The sequence below is a fragment of the Pituophis catenifer genome, unplaced genomic scaffold (assembly GCF_029215685.1).
Source record: "Pituophis catenifer annectens isolate HBS135680 unplaced genomic scaffold, rPitCat1.0.hap2 SCAF_7, whole genome shotgun sequence".
Classification (NCBI taxonomy): domain Eukaryota; kingdom Metazoa; phylum Chordata; class Lepidosauria; order Squamata; family Colubridae; genus Pituophis; species Pituophis catenifer.
This window is the reverse complement of record NW_027256887.1, coordinates 25,358,972-25,376,577: the sequence shown is the minus strand read 5'-3', so window position 1 is coordinate 25,376,577 and position 17,606 is coordinate 25,358,972. Positions and strand designations below refer to the sequence as shown.

At 41.9% G+C, this 17,606-nt stretch overlaps 1 protein-coding gene across 1 annotated transcript in view; it reads right to left on the bottom strand.

The window, feature by feature from the left end:
• Window positions 1–2,625: 2,625 nt before the first annotated feature.
• LOC139319630 (cortactin-binding protein 2-like) overlaps window positions 2,626–17,606 on the bottom strand; it is a 68,967-nt gene continuing 53,986 nt past the window's right edge. Inside the window, exon 4 of the mRNA XM_070947557.1 lies at window positions 2,626–4,287. Coding sequence (XP_070803658.1) covers window positions 2,626–4,287 — 1,662 coding nt within the window. The remainder of the gene's footprint in view (window positions 4,288–17,606) is intronic.

The window sequence follows — 17,606 nt, the reverse complement described above, 5'->3', positions numbered from 1 at the left end:
CTGTTTTTACCACTGAAAGTAGAGAAGCAATTACTCAAAAATAGGATTGACTTATTAAACTACCAAAACATTAAATGTGGCAAAACATTAAACCTAAGCATAACCACAATAAGTTCAACTATGGTGATTAATCTAATCAATCCTTTCAGAATGATTAATCTACCTTCAGTTGAAGATCATTTAATGAAATGCTAAGACTTTACACTGAGTTTAGAACAAAAAACATTTTAAAGCATTTTAGACTGAAAAAATAATTATACTTAATTGAAGTCAACTGTTCAGTTTTAAACTAACCACATATCTAGTTGTTAAGCTGGTTTTCAGGAAATATCTGGCAGGCAAATGAAAACAGTATTTTCTTAGAATATTGCATGTTAAAAAATGTTGGGAAGTGTAAGGATTTTGTGAATAAAATGGCAAAGCCTAGTTAGGGCTAAAATTTATAGCCATTTTCAGTTGCACTATAGCAGATTGTTCTGAAGAGCTATTAATAAATTTCTATAAGTACTGAATTATAGATCTAAGAACTGTATACAGTGATTCCTAAAAATAATGCAATTTCTTTTATGACTTGTTCTAAATGATGCCAAATCTTAACAGGGACCCAAAATGTCATCACACAGAAGAAAACCTTAACTTAATTCTATTTAGTTTATTGCTTTATCTTCCCAAAGAGCCTGTAAGAAACCAAATTTATAATACACTGAATCAGGCCATCCACTCAGTTTTATATTATTAATTAATTAATTAGCACTTCTTCAGCCAGAAAGGTGGAAGCACAGCACATATCTGCTCATGGTCTGTCCCTATTGAAAATGTAAGCGTGACATTAAATTATCTCTAGAAATTGTTATAAAGTTAAGTGCTTTCCTGCTTCATTTTCATTCAACAAAAAGCTGATTGTTATAAAAAAAAATCCTGCACTGCTTCTAAAAGCCCCGCCACGAAAAAAGTGTGTAATTATAATTGAATATTTTCTTAAATGTTCTATTCCTATATAATTAGACAAATATTAGAGCAATTCTGCGTATTTTAGGCATTCTTTTCTAGTTTCTATTTTATTGTAATCCCCAAGGGACTCTTCTGGGCCCACACAATAAGGAAGTTAGCTGTTGCAAACTTGACTTTCAGCTCAAAGCCCTTGACTTATGACCATTTGTTTAGTGACTATTCAAAGTTACAAAGGTGGTGACCATTCAAAGTTACAATGATGGTTCTGAAGAAAAGTGACTTAGGACTGGTCTTTGCATTTATGACTGTTTCAGCACCCCCATGGTCAAGTGGGTGCTTGGCAACTGGCATATATGAATAATGGTTGCAGTGTCCCAAGTCATGTCATCCCCATTTGTGACCTTCTCAACCAGCTTCTGACAAGTCAACAGAGAAGCCATATTTGTTTAATAACTGTGCAATTCATGTAATGACCATGGTGACTCATTTAATGATCAAGGCAAAAAAGGTCTTAAAATCAAGTGTGATTTACTTAATAATTCCCTCTCTTAGCAACAGAATTTCTGATCTCAATTGTGGTTGCAAGTCAAGGACCACCTATATTATGTAACATAGGGCTACAAGATTCTATCAGTGCCTTGCTCAAAGCAAGAGCTCAACATATAAGATCCTTGCTACCAAGCAAATGCCCAGTGTTCGCAGCATCTTTCAGAAAACTTTCAAACCATTAAGGGTGTATGGCATAAAAGCAGCCTGGTTCCACCTGGTTCCCTTAATGCAAATCTCTCTTGGGAACTACAATGACTATAGCACAATGCTATAGAAATAAATTACTGAAAACTAGAGAAAACACACTATAAAACCAACAAAGTGTTTTCATTTAAAAAAAAAAAATCCCCACCTTATCCCACTCAGGGGATATGCTCTTCCCTTCCTCTGCTGTTTTTAACAGTTGCTGAAGATTTATTGCAGACAGCAGAGAACAGTTGACCTTTTTTCTTTGGTCAATTTGTTTTGTTTTGTTATTGTTATGAAATTGTCATTTTTAAATGCTATAACTGACTAGGAACAGCACTTCTTCTCCAAAAGGGCAGGATATAAATGTTTCAATCATTCTGTTTCTTGGCAGCTTTCTTTTATCAGATAAAGTAGTTAACAAAGATGAAGCAAAGACTGGTGAGCAGCAAAAGCAATAAAGGATTTTCTGATCTTTCTCTTCATTTGGCCTATTATTATTATTATTATTATTATTATTATTATTATTGCACTGAGAGTTCTTTTGAAAATGTACCCTCAATTCTTAGGGAGGAAAGAACTGCAAAGGGATGGATTAAACAAACAGACTCCTTGCCGCATACTACAATACCAAACAACACGTGAAAAATACTTCTAATTTTAAGACAATCCTCTAAGATATTTCTTTAACTCCCTTGAAAAAAGAAAAAGGTTGTCTGTGCAAAATAACCAGAATTCATGAAAGCAAATGAATTTCCCATATCCCTGAAACCTAGAAAGGCATTAAGTGGAAGTGCAATGTGATACAGGAAAAGGGAAAAGGGGAAGGAAGAGAAAAGCCAAAAGAAAATCTTAGGGGAAAGGAATCTATGGAGAAATATATATATATATATATATTTATATGACAATATAAAAAAAGGAAGGAGTTTAGTGGGTACATCACCCTTTACCTGAGGCTGTTACCAGGAGGCTGTCTGAATCACATGGTCTACAGGATGAAGCACTAAGAGGGTTTATGGAAGAGCTACAGGCAATGGTGGTGGGAATGACAAAGGAGCTGTCAGAACATGCAGATTGGCTCAGTCCAGGGGACGGGGAAGGCCAGGCACCCACCTGAGGCATGTCCATGGATGGAATGGCACAGCCTGCAGATGCCACAGATAAATCTATTGTTGGTTTTGGTGGCAGCTGTGGTGAGGACCTAGACATAACCTCTTCATTTACTACCCTGATTCCTTGAGGTGAACAAGAAGAAGATGATACCAGGAATTTGCCTTCAGTTTTGGCACCTACATTAGGGGAGCGACCACTATCCATAATTACTTTAAGTTGTGGGTGTGGCGGAGACGGAGTCTGTGAAAGACCTGGCTTTTTGGGAGGAATAGGAGGGGGATTTCCTCTGTCAATCCTTGAAACACTGGGAGTCTTTAAACTCATTCTGCTAATTGGGGGAGGGTAAGTGCCAACATCTATTGAATGTGACATTCCTGGACGTCCAGGTGCCACACCCTGAGGACTTGTGAACCTTGAAAGGACTTGGGTGACCGTATTCCGAGCCAGCTGCTTGGCAACTAGGTTGTCTCGACTTGTGGGTGAGGCGTCTCTTGTTGTAGGGCTTTGAGTTGTGTTTCCATTTTGATCTTGATCATTAGCATTGGATTGAAATCGAAACCTGGCTGCCTGGACTCGTGGATTCAGACCTTGATGCCCAATAGTGCTAACAGATGGAGAATGTGGGGAAGGGACAGATGATGTATGCAAGTAGCTTTGGGATGCTATATTGGGAGCTGGAGAGGATGCAACGTGATCTGGAAATGGGGAAGGCAGGCTTGTTAAATCAGGTGAAGCCACTGGTCCATTCTCCTCAATTCGCATTTGACTATGAGATAGATTCGAAGTTACAGGGGACAGAAGAAGGTCACTACAGGATGAATGCCTGTCAATGACAGGCTTCACAAATGCTGCATTGGAGGATACATTCACTTTTGTGTGCCCCGAAAGTAAAGGGTGGATGGTTGAAGGCTTTATGGGTACTGTTAAAGGCAACTTTCTAACACTTTCATTTCCACTGTCTATTAATACTGCATCTGTCTGGCAGGAAAGTGTTCTCAAAATTGGTCCCTCTGTTCCAGTGGAGACAGAAACGAAGCCTCTCTCTTTATTCCTTCGTGGAAGAGAAAGGTGGAGTTTCGCATCACTTTCCTTGCTGAGTTGCTCAATTGTTTTTCTCATTCTCTCCCTCTCTTCTTTGAGGTCAGTTGTGTGAGCTTCTTCTCTGCTGAGGCGGGCATGCAGCTGCTCCCTCTCTGTGTCAAACTCAGAAAGCTGCTTTTCCATTTGGGCTTCCATCTGTGCGCTCCGTTGTTTCTCCACCATAAGAGATTCCTCCAACTCCCTGGCTTTCTTTTTCTCTTCCTCAAATTTAGCCATGACTTCTTCCAACTTCTGGGCCTCTTCTACCAGTTTGCTAGATAGTTGTTTGCATTCTTTCACTAGCATCAGTACAACATGTTTATTCTTGCCACGCTCCTCCTCCAGCCGCGCACAGAGCTTCTTGTGTTCCATTTCAAGAGCTTGTAGCTGTAATTTCTCCATTTCCAACTACAAAGAAATGCAGAATAGGCTCATTACCACAAGAAATATTCGAAGTATTTTAGTGCATATTCAGAAGCAGTAATGCTTCAGAAGCAGAATAATAGTCAAACTATTATAACAATTGCCAATAGTCAGTTTTCATGTAAGTTTAAATGAGGGTGAAAGATTTGGTTTTGCTGTATTTCCAGAAAGTTCAAAGAGATAAGCAAGGACAAAACTGATAAAAGTGGTCTCAGCTGCAGACTCCAGCACAAGTCCAAAAGCTCAGAAAAGTAAACCTCTGGCCCTGGTGACCGACCCTGATAAAATCTTGCAACATTATCCTGGGACATGTATATTTGCCTTCATTCATGTCTCAGTTCTTTCTGTGTGTTTTCTTACTATTTTGATTTAATACATATTAAAAAATGTACTATTCAAACCAATACTGTGAATGTATATTTTCAGTAGTGTCTCAAAATACTTATCTATCCCTCTAAGGCAGGGGTGTCAAACTTGCATCGCCATGGTGTCATAACGTGATGTATCGGGACTTTTCCCCCCTTCGCTAAACCGGGCAGGGATAGGGCCAGCACGTGACACATCCGGCCTGCGGGCCGCAAGTTTGACATCCCTGCTCTAAGGAGTAACTGTACCTCAGGATTGCTAGGAATTACCAGAAATCTCTCAAGTGGTGGAGTTTGCCCAGGACTATCAAGTTATACCTCCAGATAAAATAGATGTACATGGCTACTCTTTCCATCTTCCCCAGACAGACTTTTTGGAACCTTAAGATGTATTCATCCGCTGATCTCTTCACACTGCGAGACTCCCCCCTCTCGCGGGCCTGGCCCTCCATGTTATCGAGGGCCTATCTTGATGACGGGCTTTGGAACCCCAAGAGATGGCATGCAGCAAAGAGGGGGTTGAGGGGTTTTCTACGCAATTTTTTAATGAAATTTTTAAGGGGACCCGGGAGGAGGGATGGGAATAATGATTTTTTTAAGGGGAACCGGGAGGAAGACCAAGGGGTTTGGGGGGACGAACCCATTAAGATCAGAGCCGAGCCCGGCACAGGGGGACGGTTTGGAGGGGGCAAGTCGAGGGATTGGGGAGGGGCTGGAGAACCACCCAGAGGAGGAATTTTCCATCAGCACGGTGAATGGGAGGGGCAGATATGGCGGGAGCAGGGGACCATATCATGTGTTGGGGGCTCGCACTTGCTGTCTGAGAGCAATTGCTTGCCCCGGTCCCCAAGGCTCTGCTCGGACACTAGGTGGCGTAGATACTCAGGATCTGGGCCTTCGGCTGATGCTATGCAATGCCAGGTCTGTGGTAAACAAGGCCCCCCTCATTCACGATCTTATACAAGAGGGAGGAGCGGACCTGGTGGGTATCACGGAGACCTGGTTGGGCCCGGAGGGCGGCGTCCCTCTGGTTGAAATGTGCATTCCATCAGCCGAGGGCCCAGGGGAGGGGAGGGGGTAGCGGTTATTATTAACGAGGATCTGGGTCCGAGGGAGACCGCTGTGCCTCAGATAGCCGGATGTGAGTCCCTCCTTGTGAGGTGGGGTCGTGGGGTTCAGATGGGCTTGTTGCTTATGTACCTGGCTCCCTGGTGTGTGGCAACAGCCCTACCTGAGCTACTCGACGTGATAGCCACGGTGGCAGTAGATACATCCAGGCTTTTAGTCATGGGTGATTTCAACTTGCCATCCATTGGTGAAACGTCTGAGGTGGCTCGGGAGTTCATGGCTTCCATGACGGCCATGGACCTGACCCAGTTAATTCATGGCCCTACTCACAGGGGAGGTCACACGCTGGACTTGATTTTTGTCTCCGGCCAGTGGTTGAGTGGTCTTGTTATAGGGGATATAGACATGGAACCCTTGTCATGGACTGACCACTCACTCCTTCGCCTGGATCTTCGAACCGCTGCCCCCCCACCGCAGGGAGGCAGACCCTATTAGATGGATCCGCCCCAGGTGCCTGATGGATCCTGATAGGTTCCAGATGGAGCTTGGGCCATTTCCTGAGGATCTAGCACATGACTCGGCTGAGGAATTGGTAGCCGCCTGAGATCGGGCGGCTGGTGGGGCCTTGGACTGAGTCGTGCCTTTGCAGCCTCCGACCCGGTGGTTTATTGAGGAGCTGAGGGAAATGAAGCGCCGGAAAAGACGCCTGGAGAGTGGTTGGAGGGCCAGTCTCGCTGAATCTGATCGAACACTGGTAAGGTCGCATATTAAGGCCTACCTAGTGGCGATAAAGACGGCAAAGTTTAATTACTTTTCTGCCTCTATTGCGTCAACAGGGAATCGTCCGGCCGCCCTGTTTAGGCTGACCCGCTCCCTGCTCCATCCGGGAGTGCGGGAGGATCCCCTGGAAGGCAGGGCGGAGGATTTCGGACAATACCTGTATGACAAAATCGCTCAGATCCGGGGGGATTTGGACTCTGACTGGGTAGATCAGGGCAGGGTGACGAGGAATAATCTTGAGAATGTTATCTGGGAGGAGTTTGATGCTGTGACTCCCGACGATGTGGACAGGATTTTGGGGAGACTTAGTGCGGCCACATGTTTACTGGACCCGTGTCCCTCCTGGTTGGTACTGGCTTCCCGGGAGGTTATACGAGGCTGGCTCCAGGGTGTTATCAACGCTTCGCTGAGTGAGGGTTACTTCCCCGCTGCCTTGAAAGAGGCGGTGGTGAGGCCTCTCCTCAAGAAGCCATCCCTGGATCCGGCAATATTGGCCAACTACCATCCTGTCTCCAACCTTCGCTTCATGGCGAAGGTTGTTGAGAGTGTGGTCGTGCGACAGTTTCCACAATTCCTGGAGGAAACATCTTATCTAGATCCATTCCAGTCGGGTTTCAGGTCTGGGCACAGCACGGAAATGGCATTGGTCGCGTTGGTTGATGATCTCTGGAGGGCTCGGGACAGGGGTTGCTCCTCTGTTCTGGTCCTGTTAGATCACTCAGCGGCTTTTGATACCATCGACCATGGTATCATGCTGCACCGGCTGGAAGAGTTGGGGGTGGGAGGCACCATGTTGTGGTGGTTCTCCTCCTTTCTCTCCAACAGGTCGCAGTTTGTGTTGGCAGGGGGGCAGAGGTCGACCTCGAGGCCTCTCATATGTGGAGTGCCGCAGGGATCGGTCCTCTCGCCCCTTCTGTTCAACATTTATGTGAAGCCGCTGGGCGAGATCATCTGTGGCTTCGGGGTGAGATACCACCAGTACGCTGATGACACCCAGCTGTACATCTCCACCCCAGGCCACCCCAATGATGCCCTTGAAGTGATGTCCCAGTGCCTGGAGGCTGTGCGGATCTGGATGGGGAGGAACAGGCTCAAGCTCAACCCTTCCAAGACTGAGTGGCTGTGGCTCCTGGCATCCCGATGTAGCCAGTTGACTCCATCACTGACTATTGGGGGTGAGTCTTTGGCCCCCACAGAAAGGGCTCGCAATCTGGGAGTCCTCCTGGATAGGCAGCTGTCCTTGGAGGAACATCTGACAGCTGTAACCAGAGGGACCTTTTGTCAGGTTCGCCTGATTCGCCAGTTGCGGCCCTTTCTTGATCGGGATTCCCTGTGCACAGTCACTCATGCCCTCGTCACCTCTCACCTTGACTACTGCAACGCTCTCTACATGGGGCTCCCCTTGAAGGGCACTCGGAGGCTCCAACTGGTCCAGAATGCAGCAGCGCGGGTAATGACAGGAGCAGCATGGCGCTCCCATGTAACACCGCTCCTGCACGAGCTGCACTGGCTCCCGGTGGTCTTCCGGGTGCGCTTCAAGGTGTTGGTCATCACCTTTAAAGCGCTCCATGGCATAGGGCCTAGCTATCTGCGAGACCGCCTGCTGCTACCGACGACCTCCCATTGACCCGTGCGCTCCCACAGAGAGGGCCTCCTCAGGGTGCCATCAGCCAAACAATGTAGGCTGGTGACCCCCAGGGGGAGGGCCTTCTCTGTGGGGGCACCTACCCTCTGGAATCAGTTGCCCCCAGAGATAAGGAGAATCCAAGACCTCAGCGCCTTCCACCGTGCCCTTAAAACCCATTTTTTCCAGCAAGCCGGGCTGGCTTAAGAAGAAATTTTAAATGTTTTAATTGGTTTGTGATTTTTAATTTTTGGGCCAAATTTATATATATTTTAATTGTTTTTTAATATTTGTATTTCATGTTCTTAATTCTGGCTGTACACTGCCCTGAGTCCTCAGGGAGAAGGGCGGTATATAAATTGGAAATAAAATAAAATAAATAAATAAAATACTCCAGTTCTCAGAAAGCTATTGTCGTAATAAGAATCATGGTACTGTATAACTGGCTGCAATTAACAACTATCTCAGCACTGAGACTCGATAATAGATTTCTAGCCTTATACTTTTTGAGGGGCACATCAATTACCTTTTACTTTGTCACGTTAGGCATCAGAATCTCTGAAGTATCATCCTTCGCAAGTGTGAGAGCATATGAGTAAGTGTGATGGGGCAAAAACAAAAGTACAGATAGTCCTAAATTATGACAGCAATTGGGACTGGAATTTTTGCCACTATGTGAAATGGTCACAGTGACCATCAAAAGTTTGAGATCATGTGACCACCTTATTTAGTAATGGCAATCTTATCATTCCTCATTGCTATTGTTAAATGAACCCCACCGGCTGCTAGCCAACATCCCACCTCAAGTGAAGTCAAGCCATTCCAACCCAAAGCCCCAGTGCCCCAGCCCAGCTCAATTCAGTCCAGCCTACAATGTGGCGTAAAGCCCCACTTGTAGCTACCCTCGCTACTCTGCACTCTGAGGCCTTGGCTGCCCTGCATCCACGGGCCCAGGTGACCATTGCTGTCTTTTTGCTTCTACTGTTGATGAGGTGTGCCTAGTCTGGCCCCTCAAATATGACCTTAGGAAAAAGGGCTCACATGGCCAGCAACTGCTTTGTGAAGGGTCAGCCCTGGGTGTATTTGGTTAGTAATGAGAGCAAGAAGATGATGAGGGGCAACTGGGGGGTGGGGGCAAAAGTGCAGAAGTGGGGAGGGAGATAGGGAGTAAGAGGGGTTGAAATGTGCCTGTGGATATAAGTGCACCTGAATTCTGATCACATATCCATTCACAAGGGTGCTGCAACAACCATGACTTCTAATTAATTTGGCAGCCATCTGATATAGTGGTTAAAGCACCAGACTGTGAGTTGTAGTCCTGCATAGAGATGAAAGCCAGCTGGATGACTTTGGGCCACTCACTTTCTCTCAGCCCACCCCACCCCATAGTTGTGGGGAAAATAGGATAAAACCGAGATATAAATAAACAAACTTAAAGGACTAGGTATAAGTACCATTCATTCAGCACTGCTGTAACTTTGAGTGAGCACTGAATGAATGGTCATAACTCAAGAACTACAGTACCTGTAATCTTCTTATGATTTTTATCAATGCTTCACATTGAGAAGCTTGGGAATCTCAGTAGAAAATTGCATTATTATGACCACTGCTGGGTCTGCAAAGAACTAAAATACAGTAGATAAAGGTAAAGCTCCACATTATCTCCATCCTTAGAGAACTGTTTTATTTCTCCTTCAAATCCAGTAAGTAGTATCACAGATTTCAGATGCAGCAACATTTAAATTGTCAAAAAATATATTGGTGTCCTATTGTTCAAATACTCAGTTTGCTTATCTTGTTGGTATAAATTATTTCTCTAAAATAGAAGTTTATTTGGTGATTTTTTTTAAGGGCATCTGAATCAGGACATTTACTTGCTCCTTTCCTAACAAACTAGAGTTGGCAGGCATGTTTGTTGGCTGGCACAGTGTAATCCCTATATTTTCGAATTTCATTGTAATTGTTCCCACAAGCAAATAAGTCAATGAATTCAATTCAATGCCAAATATGACTCTAATAAACTTTCAAGAGTAAACACATAATCAAAGAGAAATAAATCCTACACTTCTCTCAAAAGGGCTATCAAATTAAAACAACAATGTTTTGTCAGCCATAGGCTTATGTATTTAAATTATTTAACACTCATTCCTGTACTTTCCTGTGCATATGCTTTAGAGTGCATCTGAGACCACTTGAAGATTCAACATAGCCATATTTAAGATCTCCCATGTCCTTACTCAGGAGACAATGCCTTTAGGATAGAATGTTCACCATTGGGATAACAAATCACAAAAGCTTTCTATTGAACATTTATCGACATTATGATATATTTGAATGTCTAATGCTTAGATATAGGAAACACCTTGGGTTTGAAATTTTAAAACCAGCAGTGTTTTCTTCCACTTTCATGCTCCAGAATCTAGGACCTTCCATTAAGTATACTTAATTACCGGTAATAAAATAACGTTCATTGTATGAATATATTTGTTTACTTACCAAGTAGTAAAATATTCAGCATTTTACTAGTACAAGTTTAGAACAGAATAAAATCAGAAACAGCACAAATGCCCTGGCATGGGGGAGCATTTATAGCATGTTGCTACCAGAGATGAAGGGCAGGATTTTGGCTCATCTGCTTCCTGCTCCATATAGAAAAAGCAAGCCAGCTGGGAAGCACTACTGAAAAGATCTCTTGGTAGTCATTCCCACCCCTCTGTTGGTGGAGAGAAGATCTTCAGAAGATGATCTTAAACAGAAGTGTCATATGGTGTAGAAAGTAAAGAAAGCAGCCATGGCAGTGCAACTGCCACTCCAGACAACTTTTTATGTGTCACACACACATGTCAAAAGAACCATTTTGGTGCAGTTGTTACGGTATCAGGCTAGAAACCAAAAGATCTTAAATTCTAGTTCTGCCATTGGCATGAAACCAGCTGCGTAAACTTGCTTCTCTCTCTCTCTCTCTCTCTCTCTCTCTCTCTCTCTCTCTCTCTCTCTCTCTCTCTCTCTCTCTCTCTCCCTCCCTCCCTCCCTCCCTCCCTCCCTCTCTCTCAAATCACTTCTGTAATCTCAAGAAAAGTGCAGGGATTTGTTTGCATGCATGCATGCACGCACAAACACACACAGAGAGTGACAAAATATATTTACATTATGTCTTAGATCAGTGGTCACCAACTGGTGGTCCACAAGAACATTTTGGTGGTCCACACAAAAATTATTTACATTTTTATATTGCACTAAATACTATTTATATTTTTTTTTAAATCATATTAGTGGTCTGTGGGATTTAAAATTATGAATTTAGTGGTCCCTGAGGTACAAAAGGTTGATGTCTTAGATTAGCACTTGGTATAGCAGCCATAAAGGCCCTGGAAAAGCTGTTCAGATACCATATGTCTGTATCTATAAAGAACAGAATTTTCTTAGCACTAGGTTTCCAGGTGAACAGAAAGTTTGACTTTGAAGTAGGATAGAAATAATATTGATGCTTTGGTATGTGGTATTGGAGAAGACTGCTGATTTGGATTAACAACCAAAAATGGATAATAAAACAAATGAATCCAATATTCTCTCTTGAAACACAAATTACTAGGTTCAAATGATTGTATTTTGGACACATTATGCAAAGAGCCCTGAGTCCCTTGAGAAGTCTATAATACAAGAAAAGGTGGAAGGTAACAAAGAAGACAATCAGCTAAGAGGATGACCTCAATTAGAGTAGTGATGGATGCACTGCTAGGAGACTTGACAGGTGTGGCTGTGAATAGATCATGTGTAAAAAAATTATTGATGTGGTTGCTAAGAGCTAACACCAACTCGATAGCATAAATTAATTAAAAATGGAGTATACATAATATAGTAAGTTATAAAGTGGGCTTAAAAATGATATGTATTCTTTTCTTAATGAACAATGGATATTATTTCAGGTAAAAAATGAGAGTTACTGAAACTGGATAGATTTTTATTGGTGTCATGTGAAGGAAACAAGAGGCCTTTTGAATCCCGTCATCCGTTCCCCCACCTTCCCTCCCAATGTGATAATGCCCTTCCAATGAAATTTTCAGTCAGTGTGCCAGCAGCATGATCTCTGGGGTCTGTCTAGATTTGTCGGTCGGTCTGTGGAGTGACATTTTCACAACATCTCACAGATGTTTGTAAACCAGAAGATGGGATGAAAGATATCAGCATCAGTATAATTAGGAGTAATAAAAGTGAACTTTCTCAGGTGTAGAAAACTAACCCTTCAAAAATTTCTACCCTGCATCTAGCAAGCCACTTAAATATATTAAAATCATATTGCACTACACAACTCAGACCATTGGGTAAGGTAAAGAAGAAAGAGGACAGATAGCTTTTGATAATGTTTAAATAATGTATTTAAACATGAAATTCAAAAGGAAAAATGGAAAGATTCCTTACTCCCTAATAAGGTGTTTGTACTTTGTAGGGATAAGCTACCTAGATCGATCTACTTTAGTTTTGCTTTTTTTCAGTGGTTTGTTTTAACATACTATATTGTGAAATTGTCACAGATTGAGTTGAACACACTTTTACATGTATCTTGTAATTGGGTTGTGAATGAAAATGATATGAAAAATAACAAGACATAAACCAAGGGTCAATGTTATCCTTTAGTACTGAGCCTAAACTAAATACATATATTCCAGAGGATCACAGATCACAAATGTGTGTTTGTAATATGATACCACCTTATGTTCACAAATGAAATTCCAATACAGAAAGTGGATTTGTGAATTCCAATACAGAAAGTGGTGGGTTTGTGAAATGGGTAAGCGGCCATTTCTTCTATTTTACCTTATACATATTTTGCATTACACATGAAGTAACCTTGCCACTTGCTTGATCCTCTGTTTGATTGAATCAGTATTTTATGGATCAAATTCTAGGCCTCAAGGGGGAGGGGAGAATTACAATTGTTGATGAATTAAGAGGCAATCCCACATTCCTCCCAATACATCCAGCTCCCAACCTCCCCATCTTTTAACTACAATTTTATCAGGATTTAGTTTGTTTAGCATAACTAGGGAGATATTTGGAAGAATTCTGATTGAAAATGTACAAAAAAATGGAAATCAGCTGTATTCGGAAAGTGCCCTGAGGGTTTATTCTACAGACTAGCAGGTAATTGAGAAATATTTGACATAGGATGCAATCTGAGTCAGTCACTGGGACCAGAGTTTATTCTTCCCAAACTACTCAGCCAACAATCTTAGTAACTGTGCAATTGAATGCATGTTTTTATTCATTGCAATGTGAGGCTAACAATCACTTCTCCTCATCTAACCACTCGCTCATGTAATCTGGTGATTAGCTTCTTCCCTGTGTGTCCTACATAGCCACAGGGGCAATCCATGTAAGGAATCTGGTTACATTAGAAGTTTCTCCCACCTCAAAAAACAATCTTTATACCCGATTAGTTTATATTTGATTGTAATTCCATTTTTGTCATTTGAGAAATATTTATCTTGTGGTTTTATGCTTTTAATTCTGTAAACTACCCACAATCACTTTGAAATGAGAAGTGGAATCAAATCAATGGAAGGAAGGAAGGAAGGAAGGAAGGAAGGAAGGAAGGAAGGAGGGAGGGAGGGAGGGAGGGAGGGAATGAATGAATGAATGAATGAATGAATGAATGAATGAATTCTATTCCTTTTTGTCATAGAGAATTTTGATTAGCTATCTGATCCCATCAGGGACAATTCTTGCCAACCTGGATAATGCCAGATGTTTTGATATAATTCCCACTGTTCCATAATATCAATGTACATAGTAGTTGCAGTTTTAAACAGGTTAGAAAAGACTGATTTAATAAGTTCTGGACATTTTCTTACCTATCAACCCGTTATCAAACTTTTAGCTCAGGATCTTCAAACTTCCTGCTTTCATATAAAAGACTCCTAATATTAACCTGTTTAGATCAAACCTCAGAAACCCCCTATTTGGCTCATGCATGGTCTCTCTCTCTCTCTGTGTCTCTCTAATTCAAAAAAGCACAAAAAGTGTTATTTTTCATTGGTTAGCCATCTGAGGGTTTGCTTTATTAGTAGAACTGCAATGCAGCTATCTGCAAGTATATAAAATAGTGTGTTAAACATGCTCATCTTTAGAAACTTGGCAAAATATACATGAATAAAGTTTTGGCTTCAGGTGTCACACAACCGAGCTTATGTTGAGTTGTCAACCATCAGCAGCTCGATAATGGTAGAATCTTAGAATTAGAATAAAGAAAGGGATAATGTCTCTAATACTTAGATTAAAAAATGTTAGTTTCTTCAACGTTCAGTTTCTTAAATGAACAGTCACAAACTATAATGGATCTTCTTCCTGTTTATGCATTAATTTTCCCTTTGAAAGGAAAATGGGAATTGATAAATCCAACGCCAAACTTTAATTCAGAACTTAACCTCTTGAGCAGTGGTGGATTGCTCCCGGTTTGCACCGGTTCTATAGAACTGGTAGTAAAACCAGCGGGAGGCCCCGCCCACCGACCCCAACATCACCAAAATGCTTCTGCGCACGCACAGAGCACGCGCGCATGGCACCCGTTGCAAACCGGTAGTAAAGGTAAGTAGAACCCACCCCTGCCCTTGAGGTATTTTGCTTTCCTACATCTTTGTTGAAAGGTATCTGGATATGGAATTTACAACAATAATTTTTCTAAGCTTTAGAGCAGAAATCATGAAACGATGGTTGTCCGAATGTATCACCATCAGCTTTACACTAATGGTCAATGATGAATGATGTTGGGATTTGTGAGTGATAAATTGGTAATTTATTGGTAATTTATTGGTAATTATATAAACAATCAATCAAAGTTAATTGGAGTTGTAATCCAACACATTTGAAAGGCAACAAGTTGGAAATGTGAATTGTTCCTTTATAGCTGAAGAGCACTAGAACGGCACCCCATATTAGGCAATAAGTACAGGGAATCTTCGAGCCGAGGTGGCGCAGTGGTTAGCTGCAGTACTGCAGCTAGTTCAGCTGACTGCTAGTTCAGAATCAAATCTCATCGGCTCAAGGTTGACTCAGCCTTCCATCCTTCCAAGGTGGATAAAATGAGGACCCAGATTGTTGGGGGCAATATGCTATTTAGTATACTGTCTTTGGTTTAAGCTGCCCAGAGTCCTCGGAGAGTGGGCGGCATAGAAATATGAATAATAAAATAAAAATAAAAATAAAAAATTAGTGAAAATTAGAACTGGCAATTCCATTGCTAAGGATCTAAGTCACTTAAGAAAAACATCACATGACCACAACAAAATTATGATTGCACTTCCACTTTCATCATTGAATTGTCACTTGATCATAACTTGCAGTTTCACTTCCATGTTCTCCATTAATTCTGCTTATTAGAAGCCAGTTGTGAAGCACAAAAAATTGTGATCACTTAACTGTAAGAGGCTGTGATTGTCATATATGTCCGCCAGTTGTTGACTCAGCCTTCCATCCTTTCTAAGATAGGTAAAATGAGGACCCAGTTTGTGGGGGTAATAAGCTGACTTTGTAAAAATATACAAAAGTATGAAGGCTATTGCTTAACGCATTGTAAGCCGCCCTGAGTCTCCGGAGAAGGGCAGCATATAAATCAAATTAAAAAAAAAAAAAAGTTGTGACGTGCCTAATAACAACCATATGACCACAAAGCTACAATGGTCATAAATGTGAGGATTGTCACAAAGTGTTGTGGTCCACCAGCAGCCTGCGGAGCTGGCAGCGGAGTCAGACAGTGATGAGGCTGAGGAAGAACATGGGCCAGACCTGGAGGCTGGGGAAGGCCCGGATGAGGGCTCTGCACCGGAGGCAAAGATGGGGCCAGGGCCATCGGGGAGTGATGCGCGGACTTCGGAGCCTCCAGAGGCTGACAGTAGAGAGGCAGAGGAACAGGAGGAGCCTGTTCCTAGTGCACGTATGAGAAGAGTTGCCAGAAGGCAGGAGCAGCTAAAGCAGAGAGGATGACTCAGGAGTAGGGCCAAGAGATGATCGGCCCCTCCCATGAGGCTTAAAAGACCAGCTCTTGGCTTCTTTGCCGGAAAACAAACGTTGAGAGATTTGCTTCATGTTTGGATGTATTTTTTTCTTGTCAGCATCTTCTGTTCCTGAACTGTTGCCAAGAAAAGCCTTTGGCAATTTGCCTAATAATCCCAAGGTCAGAGATAAACTGAAGGTGTTTTGAGAACTTTGCTTTCATTTAATTTGGAATAAGATGAGAATGAGTTAATTCTCAGCTGTTTTAATAAAATCTGTTTGTTTTTTGGAACTGTTTTGTATTTAATATTCACTACATGGGCCTGGGTCACAACATAAATGTGTCTTTTTTCAACCATTCTGATATCAAAGAGTCACTTAACAAAGTATTCAGTAAGTAAGTACTACCTGTATATTCACAAAAAGGATACTCCTTGTCTTTCACATGAAGTATATCTATTAAGTAGGGATGCTGAATTGTACAATAAAATTATATCTGAAAAATCTTGCAAGGATACACTACAGCTAATCCTCAATTTACAACAATTCATTTAGTGACCGTTCAAAGTTATAACTGCACTGAAAAAAGTGATTTATGACTGTTTTTCACACTTACGACCATTGCAGCATCTCCATGGTCACGTGATTAAAATTTGGATGCTTGGCAACTGATTCATATTATGACAATTATAGTGTCCCAGAGTCATGTGATCACATTTTGCAATTTTTTGACAAGCAAAATCAATGGAGAAGCCAGATTTACTTAACAACCATGTTTCTAATTTAACAACTGCTGTGATTCACTTAGCAACTGTGGCAAGAAAAGTTGTTAAATGAGGCAAAATTCACTTAAAAACTGCCTTATTCAGCAACATAAATTTTGGGCTCAATTGTGGTTGTAAATCAAGGACTACCTGTAATATACAATCTATAGTTGTGAATGATAGTAGTTCTCTATCTTAGTAGAATGATCTTCCTAGCTGTAAATTAGAAATGGAAATTCTGCTCCCAATTGTGTCATAACTGAAGGGCTACCTGTAAAGTTTTTTGTTTTCTGCCTATCCACAAATAGTAGGCGAAACAATTCTTCTTGCCAAAGGCAGTGAAAGTAAAGTGTGGAGTCAGGATTATGGTGTTGGACTAGAATTGGAGTTACTGAACTGTAGAGATTTTGGGCCAGTCATTCCTCTCAGGAAAACCATTGAGGATGGAATTTGAGGGTGGAATGTGTGTGCTGCCTTGAAGTGCTGGGAGGAAAGGCAATATATCCATTAGTGGAGGTTTTAAAGAAGAGACTAGACTGCCATTTGTCTAGAATATATAGGTTCTCCTGGTTGAACAGGGGTTTGGACGAGAAGACCTCCAAGGTCTTTTCCCACGCTACTATTTTACGTTCTACTATTAGCATTTCACCATCAATAATAAAATACATTTAATACTACTGTTTTAGTGGTATTTCGACATAAGTAAAAAAAATT